Source organism: Penicillium nucicola, assembly GCF_028828085.1.
Source record: "Penicillium nucicola strain IBT 29836 chromosome Unknown utg000001l, whole genome shotgun sequence".
Taxonomy (NCBI): domain Eukaryota; kingdom Fungi; phylum Ascomycota; class Eurotiomycetes; order Eurotiales; family Aspergillaceae; genus Penicillium; species Penicillium nucicola.
Genome location: NW_026643125.1, coordinates 646,661 through 665,648, shown reverse-complemented (window position 1 = coordinate 665,648; position 18,988 = coordinate 646,661). Strand labels below are relative to the sequence as shown.

Here is an 18,988-nt window from a genome sequence, read left to right as displayed (position 1 = left end):
TTATTTACATCTCCGACAAACATAGACGTCAAGATAATCTGCGATGCTGAGAAGCCCGGGATGCTTACTAGGTGGCCACATTTCTATAGTTCCCGGATAGTTCGTCTCAATAAAGAAGATTGCTACTTCAAACCAATATTTTATTGAAAACGTAGGCATGACGAAACTTCACAGTGGCATCGGTGGTCTTGTCAACTCTGTCACGTTGCATAATGAGATCATCGGGATCAATCCTGATTTGTGTCTCGGATTCATTCAGATTCAGGAACAGCTTTATTAATCTTCCACATTGGGCAATGAGAAACTCGTTTGTGGTACAACTGCGCCGCCTCTATTCAGAAGTTCTTCAGATATACTGCAACTCCTCTTTGCATGAAGCCCGATGTCTGCCATCCAGGCTTTGACCCATTTTGGTATATCTCATGGTAATATTTTTATAATTCAATATTTTTGGTGTTTATCCTTGATTGGCTAATCGAAAGATGGATTCGGGCACGGTCTGTTCCACCGCATGCGGCGTCTATGCATCTACAACACCAAAAAGAGCGATATACAGCATTACTTGGACATGTTTCGTAATGATAGTCATTCCTACGGCATCTTAAAGCACCTTCTTTTGCTTGCAATAGCAATCCACAGAAACCTGCTGTGCGTATGATTATGACATCTATCATGATTTAGTAAGGTATAAGTACATCTTTGATCTCATATATGTGTCTCCTATCACAAGCGTCAAACTTCGGTTGTATTTTCAAAGCTGAATATTTATCTAAACAGTTTGACACTCCTTCTTATTCCTTGAGGCATCAATAACACTGAGTGCTCGTCGATTCCACGCGAAAACTTTTGGAAAGAGTGCAAGGTCAGCCTTTACTACGTGCCCAGCGCTTGGCAATGACTCTAACAAGTCTCAGCAATGGGCTATCCATCAGAGCAAGAGATTCACGATCTGTTCCTCAATCTAGAAGATTGGCCAAAAGGCCATTCCATCTTCTTTGACCAGGCCTTGGAAAAGTCAACATGGACCCTAACTGGCCATAGTTCCTTCTCTAGAGCTTTCCCATCCAAGTCTTCTTTTCAGCAATGGAATTGGAAACCACACGGCGCGATGTTCGCCCCGCCTGGTCCGTGTTTTATTATGCCCGATGGGCTTGAGAGTGTTGTCTGTGGAAGTAACGGCAAGGTTGCCGTCGAGCTCCGCTTAATAAATACTATCACCAAATGTGCAAGAATCAACTATTATCAGCAGTATTCATGGCATTGCAAATTTACCGAAGAGGGAAAGATTGAGTCTGTACGGATCTACCTTGACTCAATGCACGTACGAGATGTTCTTCTTAGCGAGAAAGCAGCCCAACAGGACATATCTAGCTGAGTCAAATACATGTTCATGATTGATAATTTCCAGATTTCCAGAAGCGAATGGAAAGTAAGATAGGGAGATGCAATCTGTCTTCGGGCATGAGGATTTGAACCTTGAACAGCGTAAACAAATGACATTTCTAGTTCAAATCCTGCAATCACTATCACATCAGCCCCTAGATACAATAGGTTTGGTCCCAAAGCTAGATATACTCTTTTAGCAGTACTTAGATGAAGTTTACGGGATTTAGATCATGAGGTCTCTGGTTCACATCGGGTGACAATGTGACTACGTGCGTCGAAAAAGGTGGCTGTGGTCTGCCTGCAGCTAGACTGACCTGAAAGAAAAAAAGCATTCTGATAGACACCAAATACATTCTAAATTATTTCTCTAAGAATTATGGACAGCAGTAAGTTATTATGAAACTGTTGCTGTCTAAAGGAACAGATATTTGCCTTGTGGCCTTGTGGCCTTGTATATAAGGCCTGAAATTACTTCTGCCTAATTCTACAGACATCAGCTAGGAGCGGGGTCTTTTCTTAGTCAGTGGGCTTCAACCAATGGGATCATCTGCTCGGTGCTGGCATGAATCATCGTATTCATCCTCATTTTATTTGCGAATGGAACAAGTTTCCACTACCTGTGATATTTATACTGATTGGAAATGGTTGGGGGAGAAATCGGATGTCCGGCATGGCAGATCAACGACTTCATAATGGTGTTTTGTTGACGAACCCGTGATATTGTACTGTAGTGACCAGATATATAATCCGCCGGTACCGTGGCCTTTCAGGCACCAACCAGATGGAGACAAATCCGAATACGATCATAATCAGCCTACCAACATGACGCTTGTATATAATTCGTTATAGATAGAGAAGATAGAGTCTTGATCATTCATAACTACGAGATGACGAGTTGACTTTGAAACGAGCCCTCGACTCCCAATGGAATGGCTCTCGTGCTGCATTCATCGAGTAGATACGTGATCCATGAGCACAAAACATTCTCTCGCCAATCATCTACCATGTTGATTATGTCAAAGCCAACAACGTCCAGACCCGAGACCCAGACCCAGGGTACCACCAGCTAGGGCCAATTGCAAATCTGTTTGCCTATTGGAAACACGGCCACTGTTGTATTGCGCCACCAAAAAAACAAAGGAACTCGAAATAGCTTCGGATGCCTCCAAATTCGACTGTCAACTTTGTCATCGCGACTTGGTCTGGATGAAAGCGGAGCCTTGATGTCATGTTATGACTCCGTTGGCAAGAATAGAAGCGAGATCCCGGTCTCCACCTAATTTGTTAGTAATTTGAAACGTGTTACAACGTCACTGACAATAAAGATGTTCATCATCTTCTCCTGTAATATTCGTAACAATCCACACACACACACACACACTTGACAGGGGAGGTGACGTTGACAGGGGGAATGTGGTATGGGGGGAGTGTTTCCAAACCCGGCAAAGGAGGCCGAGGACGGCTCCCGCGGGTGTTGTGTTTATTTGGAGGATAGTTAACTTCAGTTAACCTACGGAAGTTGACGTATAGTAGACAGTCAATCACAGACCAAACAAATTAGACAGGTGTCTTTGTTGATGTTTGGTTGCCTACTGTACAGTGGAATGACCTAGAATACGCCTCCAGGCACGAACATACACCCCGGATATTGGCATTTGGACCATGTCTGAGTTGTGGCACAAGGACAAGAAAAGGAGGGGTCGCCATGTTGATGTTGACTTGGCAACCGTTAACGATTCAAACTCGACCTGTCAAACGACTTGAAATGCTCGAGATGGGTCAGAAAAAGGCCTCAGGGTATCTCCCTTGCAGGTCGATCCGATGCATGATTGACTTTTTCATGCCTTTTGATTTTTTCTACCTTGCCTGTTCTTTTCTGATTGCACGGTCGCACACGGAGAAAAAGCGAGACCTACAGGAGGCTGGGGTCATGCCATACATTGAAATGCATCCCGTTGATGCGTTGAGGATCCTGGATCTGTATACAACCTAGTCACACAGGGCAATGCAGTGCAACTCTACTTGACACAGTCTTCCCATCTGAAATTGGATACAGTAGACTCGGAGGTGATGCTTGATGTTTTGGGGTTGGATCAAGCCATTCTGCGCCGGATCGCGCATAGCCCTAGCGCCATGGCCATGTATTGAATGTGGCAGTTGGACACGGGGTCTCAAAATGAGGGCGCTAGAATCCCATCGAACTACATAATAAGCGAAGGGGGAAAAAAAGCAAAAGCAATGAAATGGCAAGAAAAAAAAACAATAAAAAACAAAGGCCAGTTCAGACTGGAATCCGGGGAAGTGGCCCTTAGCCGGGTATCGTTGGACCCCCCTCTTTAGATGATCTCATGGTTATCTCGGGCATCTCCTCTTGGGATTCTTACGACTATCTTCAAAATTGAGACATTTGGGAATCGGTTTGGCATGACGATCGTGCGGGGTATCGGATTATCAGAGTTGAATCCCATAACCATGGATATACACTATTGAAACGCCTTAATGAATCATGGTCTTATCATCGGAGGTTACTTCCACTGCCGACTTCGCCCGGAGTCGAACTCCGTACAGATAAGATATCATATACAGTATCGCCCATTGCAGTTTTGTATCATGTTTATCACTTGGGTGCGATGGTACAGTAATCACGGAGGAAAATCGCGCATAACGAGCATACGTTTCACTGGTGCATATGTATAAGATTCAGAAATATCTCGCACAGGGGGTTGGCTGATGCAAAGCGCTACACTCGATGACGAAACTCACGCTTCCCAAGGAGGGCTGGGGAGACTTGACCTGCAGTCAAATAAAGTAATGGATATGGGGCGAAGCCCGATGGAGGGGGAGATCAAGAGCTGAGCCGTGCCCTTCTGCAGTACACTTCGGCACTGTGCAGTTATTGCGTGTTCGATGTGGATGTCGATCCAGGGTCAACTGGGACTAATGGGGGGAAGATCCTTAAAAAGTGGTTGACACTTTGCATTTTCCCGTTTCCCGGAGAATGAGGGGGGCATGATAGACTGGAAAGTGTAAAGTGCGTCGCGTGATGCCGTCGTCGTGCCACACCCACAACTCTATCTGTTCTGTACTTCCTTGCAGACCACAGGAGGCGGTCAAATCCAGTGTAGGGCTAGAGTCAGGCAGGGATCCCCCTTCACCGCTACAGCTGCGTGGGTGTCTAACAGCTACGAGCACGCTCCACTAGATCGTGCAATTGACTCTGGATATGCTGTACAGTCCAGTCCTCGGGACATGTGTTGGACACTGACATGACGATAGTTGAGTTGGCCCCAGAGCTTAGTTAACGGGGGCTGTTATCTGTACCGTGAAGCGGCAATCGGAGTTCCGATCTATAACCGAAACTGATCAACGTCCCCCTGATACCCTCAGTGTACTGTGTACTGTGTACTATGCACCGTAGAAACAAGGGCCCCCCCCTCATGGATTGTCTCATAAACCCGCGCGCCAAATAACGTTGCAGACAGGCCACGGGTGCTATTCAAGACCACCAGGTCCGGGGGAACCAATGAGGGCAGATCACGCCATGCCACTCCATCGCGTCATGCAGCCTGGAAATAGTGGCCCAATACGGCAATCTGGTTGGTCAGCCGTCTCAGAATGGACTGCGCAATCCACCGCATCGGGTATAGCGCGCCACCTTGATCCCTCGGCTTTGGCTGTGCCCCTGCTGGCCCCCCCCCCAGGAGAGTTTGGTCTCAAAGATAGGGGGTTAACTGTAAATCCATGTTATCATCGTGTAGACTGGAGACTGTATTCTGTAATATCATATCGGGCCAAATGGCGACAAGATACGCAATCGTGGTGTTCCACTGTGACAGCCAAATGGGCAACCAACTATGGAATTTGACGTTATCACCAAACGTTGACGCCTTCCAAGGGCCAGGAATGCCTAGAAGGTTCATGAAACTTGGTTCAATACTGTGAAATATTACATACCAAACATACCGAATACTGTTCACCCAGGAGACGGAAACGGGAGGGACCTCGGGCGCCAGGCAAATAAGGCGGTAAATGTAGATCACTCGGGAGAGAAGACATCCAACACTCCAACAGATACTCGTTTGTGACCGTATGACCGGTATCAGCCAATGGAGATCCACTTTGCCGCTCCAATTCCCCGGAGATGTTAATGACTCTGAACCTCTTGCTCTTCCTTCATCTTCATCTTCATCTTCATCCTCGTTCCCCCCCCCTCATCGCTTCTCTTCCTTCGCTCTTCTACTTCGTCTCCCCCTCTCTCTACCGCCTCGCCTCATCACTTCTTCGTCACTTCCGCGTCTCAAAGGTTTCAGCGTTATCGCAGCTTCCATTGTCCTTCGTCCTGATTACCATCGACGACCTCCTCTTGCTCGACAAACTGCGAGTACTAAGATCGGCTTCAACTGGTCTTCTCTCTGCACAAGAGTGTATATCGTCTTCGCGCCCTCATCGGATCTCCCCTTTTCCTGGACCTTCCGGGTTGACCCTAAGCTCTGGTGACTCACGATCCCCAACTACTAAGGGATCCACCTTTCGTCAATCAGTTGACCATTGAGCCCCTTTTCAGTCTTCGTCTTTACAACACCCACGAAGACTCTACCTGCACCTGCAGGTATCATATCTTTCTTGGACGAGATCTACTGTGAGACTTCCTCGGGAGTTCCATACCGTGGGGCTAGCTGGCATCGAGTACCCTGCTTTTCCATCTGGATTAGAAAGGTACTCTTCCGGATCCCTCATCAAGCCCGATTCGTCTCATTGCACTCAAATTCACCTGGCTGGCCACCCATGACTCAATAATTATCAATATTTTCAAACGTTTGAGTCAGGCCCGTTCTCGCCCTTGAACCCGGTGTTCATAGGATTACTTGTTTCTTTCTTCCTATACATCTTCGACTTTTTTTTATCACGATATTACGCAGCGCTTTCCTCTCAACTACCTTTCCAACAACCACATCTTTACTTTCGGTATCAGGCCGACTCTCAACTTGTTCAAAGTACTTGATACCTCGCGTATCGTCCATCCTTTCCCCCGGGCCCTTCCCAGTTTAACCACGAAAACGACATACAAATGAGCACATAACGGTCTTTACACATTTCCTTAGCGTCAACAACCCCTCTCGGGTACATTCAGCGCCTCCGCGCCTCATTCTCTCCTCTTTTCATCTGTCGATTTACCTGCCTTTCATCAGTACATTTTTTATATCACATTTGGAGCCAACATCTCCTCTACACCCTGCTTCTCATCGTCATCCCCTTTGGGACTCCGCCTGATACTTATCTTCCTTGTTTAATCTTCACCAGCCTGGTTGCTTTTGCTTGTCTTGACACATCTCGACGCGTTCTTGACACGTGCTTGTGTGATTTGAGCGGTTCATAGATTTGTCTTCTCTTTGTTGGAACATTACCTCTCCCGACTCTTTTCTACTCTTCCCTCACCACTTTTGCATCTGTTCTTCTTGGGATCAACTACCGAGCCAACATGTCGACCATGGAAAGCTTGACAACTGATTTCGTGGAGGGACAGCTTCTGGATGGCCGTTTCCGCAGTGTCGCCCCACTTAATCATGGGTCTTTTGGGATGGTGTTCCTTGCCAATGATACCAAGACCGGCGAGGATGTCGCCATCAAACGCCTGGTCAAGGCTTCTGCCGTGGACTCTGCCATCTACCTCCCCGAGGATCAGTTTGAAGAACTTGAATGTCACCGTCGATTCGGATTCCACCCGCATCTGGTGAACTTGATTCATACCTTCGACACTGATACTCATACCTACCTCGTTTTGGAGTACTGTGCCAATGGTGATCTATACGAGGCTATTCGTCTCAACCGGGGTCCATTGGAAACCGAACATGTTCGGGACTTCATGATGCAGCTGCTGAGCGCCGTCGAATTCATGCATGCCAATGGCTTGTACCACCGTGACATCAAGCCAGAAAATATCTTCTTGACACACGATGGTGCCATGAAGCTCGGTGACTTTGGTCTTGCGACTCAAGAAGCTTGGTGTTACGAAGCTTGCGTCGGCAGTGACCGGTATATGGCCCCCGAGCAGTACGATCCCTCCACCACCGGCTACTCACCAGCAAAGGCCGACATTTGGGCTCTGGGTATCTGTCTGTTGAACATCTTGTTTGCTCGTAACCCATTCGTTACTCCCACCGAGTCAGACGTACTTTTTGCGGACTACGTGCGTGATCGCCAGTCTCTGTTTGACATCTTCCCCAACATGTCTCAAGATACCTACGAAATCCTGACTCATGCCATGACTATCGATCCTGAGAAGCGCTCCTTGGAAGGTTTGCGCGAGGCTATCATTCGGGCTGTCTCTTTCACCACCGATGAGGAGGCTCTTGACGACTTCTGCACTGAGGATCGTGAGGTGGTTCCCGCCAGCGCCAACCGCGAGCCCCTCCGCACTCCATCCATTCAGAGCCCTTTTATCAACCAAGGAGACTCCTTCCCCTGGGCCAAGGCACTTCAGACCAGCCCTCCTCAGGCTATCCGCCAGCTGTCTGCCATTCCTGACAATGAGAGTTACACTGAGGATCTTTTCCCCCCATCTGAAGTTGCAGGAACGTCCTGGTTCTCGGTCAATCCCGACACTCCATCCATGGCTTCTGTTTTGGACTCTCACTTCAGCGACTCATTCCGCTCGCTCAACCTTCGCAAGCGCCAGGTCCCCTCCCTCCCTCGCTCAGATCCTGTCCCCATCACTGGATCCCTACCTTCTCATGCCACTAAGCCTCTGCCATCTCTGGCCATGGTCTTTGGTAAGAACAAGGGCTCAGAGCAGATCTCTAAAAGTTGGTGTGACATGTGGGAGGAGGACGAATCCGAAAGCGAAGACATCGTCATGTTGCAGCGTCGGGAGCAGAACTCTCGCAGCTGGAGCCAAGAGAGCAAGGGCGCTGCCCTTCCGGGATTGCGCGAGCAGGACTCCGCTTCCTTCACTCACCGCTCCCCTGTTCAAGAATCCGGCCTGACCAAGGAACTTCGTGGCCTCCGCGAAGACTCTTTGGATCTAGACAGCGATTCTAGTACATCCAGCAGCACCCCGCGTCCCGTGCACAGTTCTCCTGCTCCTGTCGATAAGTGGTCTCGCCTTGGCGATGTTCGTCGCAACTACAAACCCGACGAGCGCCGTAATGCCAAGTCGCGCGAGGTCTTCGGTCCCAAGCGAGCCACTGCCTCCCAAATTCGTCGACACGACTGGGGCCACGGCTCTTCCGGTTTCCGCCACGGACCACAGCCAAAGCGCGACTCCTCTTCTGACGCTCGTCGCCGGCAGCTGCTAGAAAAGGACTGGCGCCGCAATGGGCCCAAACCTTATCATACTAATTCATACGACGATACGGTCGACGACGATCTCGACCTCGTCGGCGGATGGCTCGAGACTGACTTCTAAGCTCGTCGTCCCCTTTGGCTGTTTTCCTCTCATGTTTGCCCCGTTTCCCGCTCTCGTTCAGTCCCATTGCGTCTTTCGATTCAGTTGGAAAAAAAAAGTTCAAAAATTTTCAATGATAAACTGATGGTTCCAATTTGTTGTCTCGTGTCTCTTTGTTTTCGGATTGAGTGTCAGTTGACTCCGCCTTTTCAACAACAATGCAGCGTCTCCACACGCTGCTTGCTCCCTCCGGTCACCCGTCTGTTTTTTTCTTTTTCTGTATAATATCAGACCGAGGGTGCAGATTGGCGGAGCTCACTGAACACAAAAAATCAACAAAAAGGTTAGAAGGCTGGGTCGGAATGCCATGGTGGATGTTTTTCTTTTCATGGGAAGGTTTCTTCCGCATTGGACAAAACGAAGGCGCGGTTTAGGGAAGCATGGGATGAGTTGCAGCAAAGGTCGATTACCTAGCAGCCTGACTTGATTGAAAGTGCGGCCGTTTTCTCTTCATTCATAGCACTGAGTCCCTGGCGCATCTTGTAACTAGTTATTATTTTGGGACAGTCAAAAGGGAAAATTGATCTCATCCGCTCAGAAACATTTTGATCTTCACCACACCAGTAAATCTAGTAGACCTAGTAAACCTAGTAAACCCAGTCCACTCATGCTTCATTATGAAGCCTAACGGCATAGCTGTCACCAAGTAGACTGTATACTTCTCCACGCGGGAAAGGCGGTCAGAGCGCTCAACGGTTGAGATGCCGGTCCCTTGTTCTCCAATCCCTCAGATACCGCTCTTTGTCGCCTAATTCCAGTTCCTTCACCGTCGCGACAATTCCCAGCCCATCGCGCCATTCTATACGCCGACAAAAATCTTTAGGGTCGCCCTAGCGCCGCTTCCTCGCTATCCCAGCCACCACAATGTCCTTAGCATGCAGGTCCTCCCATTAGCTTGAACTACACCGAGACGCTCTTCTGTCGATCTTTGCGATTGTCACAGCTAGCCTGTGGCATCTCATGCCCGACAGAGAAAAGAGAAAAGCTATATCTGCTCGCTTACCTCGCTGACGCCCTTATCAGCGCACACTCTCCAACCGACAGGATGGTGACCGCGGGCCGGTCATGGGTACCTGGATTATACCACGTCTCGCTCCTACTTGCGCTTTGCCATAATGTGCTTGGGAACACGACTGCCCAGTCTACTACGAATGCCTCCCCTACCCCGATACCGGCGATGACGTGTCCGACCAGGAGCTCTTGGGATAATGAGGCAGACTTGTTCCTCTTACCGCCATGTCTGGAAACACGCTGGGGCCCGGGACGACTTTTTGTCGGTGATGCTGCGCCCCCTGAGCCCAGTGCGGTTGACTCTGAATCGGCTGCCGCGTCGAGCGGGATACCACAAGGAACTGGCAGCACACCACCCGATCGGAGCGCGGAACAGGAGCAGGAACATGATACAGATTCGTTATTGGATAGTGCGAGTTTCCTTTCATTTGAAGACTGGAAAAAGCAGAATCTAGCAAAGGTCGGACAATCTGCAGAAAACGTGGGCGGTAGCAGACGAGCCGCTGCAGCAGGGAAAGAGGACCGCCGACAGCCAGGGATCAATAATGCATTGGACTCGCTGGGTGACGACGCAGAGATTGAATTGGACTTTGGTGGGTTCGGCGCTGAAACGCCCGAAGCTAGTCCTACTGCGTGGGGGACGCACATCCCGGCGCGCGACGCGGGCCATGCAGGTGGTGCAGATGGCCAGGCCGGGGTCGATATCTATGCGCAGGGTGCCTTGCGGAGAGGTGCAGCCCGCCGAAAAGATGCAGGCACCACTTGCAAGGAGCGATTTAATTATGCTTCTTTTGATTGTGCGGCTACGGTGCTTAAGACGAACCCTGAGTGTAAGGGTTCGTCGTCGGTTCTTATTGAGAATAAGGATAGTTACATGTTGAATGAGTGCCGCGCACAGAACAAGTTTCTTATCCTGGAGCTTTGCGATGATATTCTGGTTGACACCGTCGTTCTTGCGAATTACGAGTTCTTCAGCTCGATTTTCCACACATTCCGCGTCAGTGTCTCAGATCGATATCCTGCAAAACCAGACCAATGGAAGCAACTGGGTGTATACGAGGCGCGGAACACGCGTGAGGTCCAGGCATTTGCCGTTGAGAACTCGCTTATCTGGGCACGGTATCTTCGCATCGAGTTCCTCACTCATTATGGACATGAATTCTTTTGTCCGATCAGTCTGATTCGTGTTCATGGTACTACCATGATGGAAGAGTATAAACATGATGAGAGCTCCGACCGGGCGGAAGTTGAGGAATTGGAATCTGCTGAGGCCAATCGGCCTCCTGAATCGGAGAACAAGCCCGTCGATGTCCCAGTACCGATCGAGGAGCCTGCTGTTCCGGTCCTCACTCGCCCTCGAGTTGAGGGAATTTGCTACAATACGCTCGCAGATCCGACTGCGCTCTTTGAAAGACTTCTTCGTACGGAGACGTGTAGTGTCGACGAAGGTCCGCCGGTCACCACTCCCTCAACGCCAGCGACGGCAGCCCAGACAAAGGTATCGTCAAAGCAGAATTCTACTGCCATTGCAGGTGCGAGTACCTCTGTAAATAATACTGGATCGTCCGCTCCTCCCAAGGTGGCAGAAGACACTCGAAAGACAGGCGAGTCTGCCAAAGGCGTTGTGACTACCCCCGAAGCATCGATATCTTCCTCAGAAACTACTCAGCAGAACACGACATCCGAAGCTGCCGGAAAAGCCACCACAAACACTAAAGAAGACTCAAATATCCCTCCCCCAGAGTCGACCAGACCTACAACTACCCAACCACCATCCGCAAACCCAACAACGCAAGAATCTTTCTTCAAGTCCGTCCATAAACGTCTACAGATGCTCGAATCAAATTCTACCCTCTCACTTCTATACATTGAAGAGCAGTCTCGCATTCTACGAGATGCATTCAACAAAGTCGAGAAACGCCAGCTCGCAAAGACATCTACATTCCTCGAAAATCTTAATACCACAGTTCTTACTGAGTTGAAGGAATTCCGTGACCAGTATGACCTTGTTTGGAAATCTGTTGCTCTCGAATTCGAGCATCAGCGCATGCAATACCACCAGGAGCTTCACTCTCTCAGCGCCCAGCTCGGTGTGCTAGCGGATGAACTAGTCTTCCAGAAACGAGTCATCGTCATCCAGAGTATTATGGTCCTCTGCTGCTTTGCCCTGGTTCTATTTTCACGGGGCTCAGTCAGCAACTACATGGAATTCCCTGGTGTGCAACGGATGGTCACTCGGTCCTACAGTTTGCGCTCCTCCTCTCCTATATTTGCTTCGGCCTCGCCTTCTGCCAGTCCCAGTTCCACACGCCCAACCTCATCGTATCGTCAAAACGTGGGCCACCACAGGAATCTCTCTGATTCATCCGAGGAGAGTGCGACTAGTCCCACAGTGGCCTATGTCCCACCCACACCAACATCGGATTCTTCGCCGGAGCCGGAAGAAGAAACACCGCTTAAAATGGACCAGCCTGACTCTCCGGAGTCAATGTCAGTGCCCACCCTTGGAATTCCGCATCTTCGTCCCCATAGCACCCCGCCGGTCTTGAATGGACACATGGACTTGGATGCCTCCGACACTCAAAGTGACGATGCACGGTCGGATGCGCTATGATTTGGTTGTCTGCATTCCAGGATTTGGACGCCTAGCTGGCTTCATCCTTTTCTCCCTTTCTTTCTTTCTACGTATCATGGCACCCGCCCGTCTACTTGTTCTGATGACTCTGCATTGGGGATCACTTGGCGTTTTCTTTTACATGTGCACGACACTGTACTTCTACACTGTATGCTTGGACGATTACATGAATCTCACCGTTAAATACATTCTGGATCAAATTCTAGATTCTCCAAACTCAGACATCAATAAACATCACTCATAACCCCTCACGTGTAACTCCTTTCAAGAACCAGAATCAGAGCAATGTGGCGCGTCATAGCCCGTTGCCCAGCCAACAATCCATATTTTCTCGTGCACCAACAACACGTTTTTTCCCTCTTATCCGATCGATCGGCCGCTGTTTTCTCCTCTCCTCCACTCTCCTCTCTCCAGTTACGCGATTTCTGATTGCTTCCGTTCCTGCTCACTTCCCTGTTGACTGTTCACTGCTCTACCTCCACACCTCCACACACACACACACACACACACACACACACACACACACACACACCACAATGGACACCACACAATCTCAACCCCAACCTCTGGCCGACCGCCCTACCAACACCCACCTCGCCAACACAGACAAGTCCGACGTGAAGGGTGCCGATATCTCATCGATGGAGTACCACCGCCAGATCCTGCAAGAGAAGGTAGCAGGCGAGGAGTGAGTCTCCCCAACCCCGGTCCCATCCACGTCGATCGGATTTGACCGCTATTCTGATGCAAGAGATGCTAACGCAACTGCTTCTAGACAACCTACCTCCTATGTCTCGCCCTCAGATGATATCATGAGTCCCTGCACAAAGAAATTGAGTGACATCAAGGGAAAGCGCTTTAAGAAGTATGTTTCTGTCCGTTGTTAGCTGGTCCCTCGCATTACCGAGAACTGCCTCGGCGCGATGGGTCATCATCTCCGTTTGCCTTCAATTTGCTAACCTTTCTGGTCTTCCCCCACTTAGTGCTGGCAAGCCGCAGTCTCTCTTTGCTAAGCTCGGCAAGAAGAGTTACGAGCAGTCGGCTGAACAGGGCCGAACGGTTAATGCCGAATGATTGGAGTCGACGTTTGTGATGGCCTGGCCTACTTTCTTCTTTTTCTTTCGGGCTTGAGTCTATTGACTATTTATTTTGATTACTATGCTCTTTTTGAGTGGTTACCGCTTTGACTTGGGGACTTTGATCATGTTGTTCTTCTCTCTTCCTCTTCTTCTCTCTTTCCTCGGTATGTCTGGCCAAAGAGCGCCGGTCGCTGGGTTAGATATTGAGGGATGATTCGATGGAGAGTTTGGACTGGATGGAGTCTCCAGTCGATGTTGTCTACTGTTCTTTTTCTTTTGTGATGACCCGCGATGCCTTTTTCTTTGTGTTTTTATTTGTGTATCAACGGGTGTTGGGATTGGGGTGTAATTGGGAGGGAGCTTTGGAGCTCATTGGATCAATACAACCTTGGAACCTTGGACTGGATTTGTCGGGCTTGCCTTTATTCTGTAATTTGACATGAACTATTTGAGTCTTGTAGCTCGTATTGGACCTCGGGGATCTGGCCGAGGTTGGGGGTCGGTTATGGTATAGACGGGGTGATAGAGAGAGAGAGAGAGAGAGAGAGAGAGAAAGAAAGAGGAGGAATTAGAGAACAAAGACGAAGAAACACAAGAGATACTCATAGCCCTATAGTCTCTCTAGTCCATGCCTCATATCCTCCATCTCCTCTCCCCAACCTGATCTTCCCATACAAAATCCTGGGCCGAGGCAAAACCCGCCACTCTCGGCTTCTCCACACATCTCAGCTCTTTCTCCGCAATTCATGGCCTGACCTCTTCTCTTTATATTCTGCGCCGTCACTCTTTCATTCTTCATCAATCATGTCTGCCTCAACTCGTATCCCTCCTATCGCCCAGCCCTTTGTCAGCGACAAGGCCAAGCGTACTCTCGACCTGGTACGTCACCTTACCCTCCAGAACCCGCCAAGCCCACCCCCCGGTCTATTCTTCCTTGGACGCTGTATACTGACTTATTATGTTTCTCACAGGTCGAGGAGTTCGTCGAGAAGGACTGCATTCCGGCTGATGCTGTCTTTACCGCCCAGCTCGGCGAGGGCGAGCAGCGATGGAACACTACCCCCGCTATCATGGAGACATTGAAGGAGAAGGCCAAGAAGATTGGACTGTGGAACATGTTCCTGCCTAAGAACCACTTTAATCAGGGTGCTGGCTTCTCCAATTTGGAGTACGGCTTGATGGCTGAGCTGCTCGGCAAGAGCAAGATTGCTTCCGAGGTGGGTAGCTCTTCTACTATTTCCGCGAAGATCGTGGGTGGGATGTATGGCTGACGCTTCAACGAACAGGCTACCAACAATGCTGCCCCCGATACTGGCAACATGGAGGTGTTTGCCAAGTACGGCAATGACGCACAGAAGAAGCAGTGGCTGGAGCCTCTGCTGCAGGGCAAGATCCGCTCTGCGTTCCTGATGACCGAGCCCGACGTCGCATCCAGCGATGCCACCAATATCGAGTTGAACATCCGCCGCGAAGGCAACGAATATGTCCTTAACGGCTCAGTATGTTCCCTGCCATCCCCATCAGACAACATATACTCTTCAGTCTCTAACCACTATCCATAGAAATGGTGGTCCTCAGGCGCCGGCGACCCCCGCTGCGCCATCTACCTAGTCATGGGTAAGACAGACGCCAAAAACAGCGACACCTACAAGCAGCAATCAGTCGTCCTCGTGCCAGCCGGTCTCCCTGGCATCACCGTGCATCGCATGCTGCACGTCTACGGCTACGACGACGCCCCCCACGGCCACGGCCACATCACATTCAAGGATGTACGCATCCCCGTATCAAACATGGTTCTCGGCGAAGGCCGCGGCTTTGAAATCATCCAAGGCCGTCTCGGCCCAGGCCGCATCCACCACGCCATGCGCGCCATCGGCGCAGCAGAGCGGGCCCTCGAATGGCTCATTGCCCGCGTCAACGACGAGCGCAAGATGACATTCGGCAAGCCGCTCGTCGCTCACGGTGTCATCTTAGAGTGGATTGCCAAGTCCCGCATTGAAGTCGATGCTGCGAGACTCATTGTCCTCAATGCCGCTATTAAGATCGATCAGGGCGATGCCAAGGGCGCCCTGAAGGAAATCGCCCAGGCCAAGGTCCTCGTGCCGCAGACTGCGCTCGCCATTATCGACCGCGCTGTCCAGGCTTATGGTGCTGCTGGTGTCTGTCAGGATACCCCGCTGGCTTATATGTGGGCTGGGATCCGGACGCTGCGTATTGCAGATGGTCCTGACGAGGTTCACTTGCAGCAGCTTGGTAAGCGGGAGAACAAGTCGCGCAAGGATGCTGTTACTGCCAAGTTGAACTGGCAGCGTGATGAGGCCGACCGCTTGCTTATTGCTTCTGGGTTTAAGGCTAAGAGTCGTCTGTAAGCGTGGACTTGCTATACTTGGTTTATTATATCCTGCCCGACTTTGTGGCTTAAATTGAAATGAAGTCATTTGGTTCGGGATTATCTCTTGTTTACTCTCCAATGGAAATACAAAGTTGTCGAACCAAATCAATCGTCTACTACACTCCGTATCGATCTGTCAGATTATGTTGCACTAGTCACAGCATATGGAGCCTTCCATCCCTCCCTTCCCCATTGCCACTCTTAGCGCTTCTATCTTAAAAGTCAGAAAGTGCATCTTTCCCTCAACAACCCTCTAGAACCTCAACTCCTACCCCATATTGGGACATGAGTCAAATTTGTAAATATTCCAAGGCTTCCTTCCCTAAGAGCTTTGAATAGCAGAAAATCTATAATTCAGAATTGTCATTTCTGGATAAGTTAAATATAATGAACTTTTATTATACAGACAAAATCAATTAAATCGACCCTCAGCGAGGCCGATCACCAAAGGGCGACTGAGCTTCCCCGGAGCCGGAGGATTTCGCACTAGCCGCCGAGGTATAAACCAAGCCATTCTTCATCTCTAAACTTTCCGTCGGACTGAGCGCACGAACATGACTCTCCGAAGTGATACCATAGCCATGGCCCAATTTATCATGGGTTGCCAGGCGTGACTCAGTCCAACTCTCCATTTCAACAGTGCGCATGATTTCAAATCGATCACTGTCGTAGCCCGGCTGGCGAATATCGTCCGCGACGAGTCGGGAGTTGCGCGAGCGGCCGGTGGATGACCACAGCTTGTGAGAGCGGGATGGTTGGTTGTAGGAAGAGCCAATGTTCCGCGTCGACTGGAGGAGACGGGGAAGGAAGGCTGCGATGAGAGGCCGGAGGGCTGGGGCCGAGGAGCAGATCTGGTCTTGTGAGTCACTGCGTTTCAAGGGGGATGCTCTTCATTTTTAGGGGCACGACTTACCAGTCCCAGGCTGATCTCTACGGTTGCGGCGATGAGAACCGGCCAACCGAGCCAGGTTGCGTCGTAGCCGACTACCATGCTCTTCCAGACGTACACTGTGCGCACCGATCCCGCTACATTGACCACTACGCCGAGACCGAAGATGGAGATCACGGCGAGACGTTGGCGGGCCGGGAGCTTCAGACTCCAGATCAGTGGCATGGGCAGAGTGGTCACGAGGAAATCGGTGAAGATGTTGATCACGCTGGCTGAGAAGACAATGGCGCCGTCGTTCATGCAGTGGTATGGCTCTGTCGGGTTCAGTTGCCAATATGCGCGAATAGGACTGACTCAAACGTTAGCACGAGCCATGATACTGTGGCAGCGGGATACCGTGACTTACTTGCACTGGAAAATGCTGATAATGGTGAACATTCCCCCGGAGAGTCCGACAAAAACCATGGCCCCAATGAAAGCCCATTGATAGACGACAAAATTGCCCTTTCCCAGAAGTCGTCGGCAGAACCACAGAAGGGAGATCTTGGTGATAATGGAGGCCATGGAGAACATGATTTGGAAGCAGAGATTCATCTTCTGTACGGTGGGTAAGTGCAACGGCGAGATGTCCCAGATATGACGGTTCATGCCATAGTGTTCTGTGGCAATGGAGGTGACGACCACCATGGCAATGCCAAAGACCAACCCAGCCACGATCAGGATGTCGTCAATGCCGGCGCTGTAGGTGATCCACACCCGAGTATATAGACGCAGCAGGACCACAATCAAGGCGAGGGACATGCACGCGATGTTCACGATGACGACGCCATGTCCGCGCGTTGGAGGATCAATATAATTTGGGGTTGGCCATTCCGCCATGACGGCCGCTGGTGGCAGCTTCATGATGTTGGCGGATTGAGGAGCGAGGGGATCTCGACACCGGACGATGACGATGTATGTGGATCACGAGTACGAGTAAAGAGGGTGGTTAGAAAGCGTCCGCAATGGTTACAGCCATGACCCGATGGCAAGAGATATAGATAATAGTGAATATAGTGAATGCGACGGAGGAAGAGGGCCAGCTCATACAGCCATCGTGCACTGTCAAAAGAGAGAAAAATGGAATCACTTCAGGGAACTGGGGCTATAATAATAGGTGCAGGGATGACAGGCCGAGACGGGGAGGAAAGACATTCGCATATGATTCTAGTCAAGAGGCAAGAGAAAGGCCATGAATAGACTTCCACCATGTGGTCCCCAGCAATAGAAGCAAATTGTATGCCGCATACTAGATCATCTCAGCCTTGGATGCCACCGGCTCAACCCACACAATTGTTCTACGCCAGATCGAAAAGAGTAGCAAGACCGAGGGCTCATGCGGGAGGCGAAGGCGATAGGCAGATCCAGAGCCCCATAGTTCCCCTCTGCCCCAGGGATGGATGGCAGAGTCACCAAATCAGTGTGGGATATTGGTGAAACTTAAAAAGAAAAGAAGCCAGTCTCGTATCTTCTGTCTCTTGTCTGCTGTCGACCCCTGCAGGAACGGAGATTTTCCATTCCATGCAGCCGAGGCTGACCACGCCACCATGTTAGGGTTTCATTCTCGACGGAGTACGCAAGTCGACATCTAAGCGAAAACATTCGAGATGTCGGGGTTTTGGCTCGATTTCCGCTTATTTCTATTTGCCGGCCCCTCCGCAGGCAATCTAACCATAATATAACTGCCACATGCAAAAGCTTTGCTCAAACATTAACCCCGGTCTCCGCGCTCAGGCCCAAATCCGAGAATTTTCCATTTGAATGTCTGTCGCCCCTCCAAGATTGACTTTTTCAATCACATGGAGTACTCACTTCGCACAGCTAAGCCTTGCTGTAGGATAAATTCTCCACTCTCCTTTTGTAGCCCGAGACCCTCGACTGTTTCAACTGCTCGAACAATCCACTGCTAGGGATCCTGAGAACATGAAGACAACCCCCTGGTCTCAGCTTCCTGACCCCGAAGAAATGTACCCCTCAGACCAGACCAGACCAAGAGTTTCATCAAGATTGATCCCCCTCCACCGGACCCATTGCGCCGGTCAATTGGGCTAAGCGGTGGGACCCGGCTGAGTCGGGCTTGGATCGACTCGCCCACAGCTCAAATCTCGACAGA

The 18,988-nt window shown here is 50.2% G+C and overlaps 5 protein-coding genes across 5 annotated transcripts; 4 read left to right on the top strand and 1 right to left on the bottom strand.

The window, feature by feature from the left end:
- Positions 1–6,865: 6,865 nt before the first annotated feature.
- On the top strand, positions 6,866–8,791 carry N7511_000262 (putative serine/threonine protein kinase; the record flags this gene model as incomplete). Its single annotated transcript, XM_057122687.1, has 1 exon — positions 6,866–8,791. One exon carries the CDS (start codon positions 6,866–6,868, stop codon positions 8,789–8,791), a length of 1,926 nt encoding a protein of 641 aa, XP_056988420.1.
- Positions 8,792–9,875: 1,084 nt separating this feature from the next.
- N7511_000261 (Sad1/UNC domain protein) lies at positions 9,876–12,455 on the top strand (the record flags this gene model as incomplete). Its single annotated transcript, XM_057122686.1, has 1 exon — positions 9,876–12,455. The coding sequence occupies one exon, from the start codon at positions 9,876–9,878 to the stop codon at positions 12,453–12,455; it is 2,580 nt and encodes an 859-aa protein (XP_056988419.1).
- A 557-nt stretch (positions 12,456–13,012) lies between these two features.
- Positions 13,013–13,550, top strand: N7511_000260 (Spo12 family protein; the record flags this gene model as incomplete). The annotated part of the gene is made up of 3 exons (XM_057122685.1): positions 13,013–13,164; positions 13,252–13,341; positions 13,460–13,550. The coding sequence occupies 3 exons, from the start codon at positions 13,013–13,015 to the stop codon at positions 13,548–13,550; spliced, it is 333 nt and encodes a 110-aa protein (XP_056988418.1).
- Positions 13,551–14,359: 809 nt separating this feature from the next.
- Positions 14,360–15,924, top strand: N7511_000259 (uncharacterized protein; the record flags this gene model as incomplete). The annotated part of the gene is made up of 4 exons (XM_057122684.1): positions 14,360–14,434; positions 14,527–14,772; positions 14,842–15,054; positions 15,118–15,924. 4 exons carry the CDS (start codon positions 14,360–14,362, stop codon positions 15,922–15,924), a joined length of 1,341 nt encoding a protein of 446 aa, XP_056988417.1.
- Positions 15,925–16,375: 451 nt separating this feature from the next.
- N7511_000258 (uncharacterized protein) lies at positions 16,376–17,739 on the bottom strand (the record flags this gene model as incomplete). Its single annotated transcript, XM_057122683.1, has 3 exons — positions 16,376–16,798; positions 16,861–17,185; positions 17,243–17,739. The coding sequence occupies 3 exons, from the start codon at positions 17,737–17,739 to the stop codon at positions 16,376–16,378; spliced, it is 1,245 nt and encodes a 414-aa protein (XP_056988416.1).
- Between the last annotated feature and the right edge of the window lie 1,249 nt (positions 17,740–18,988).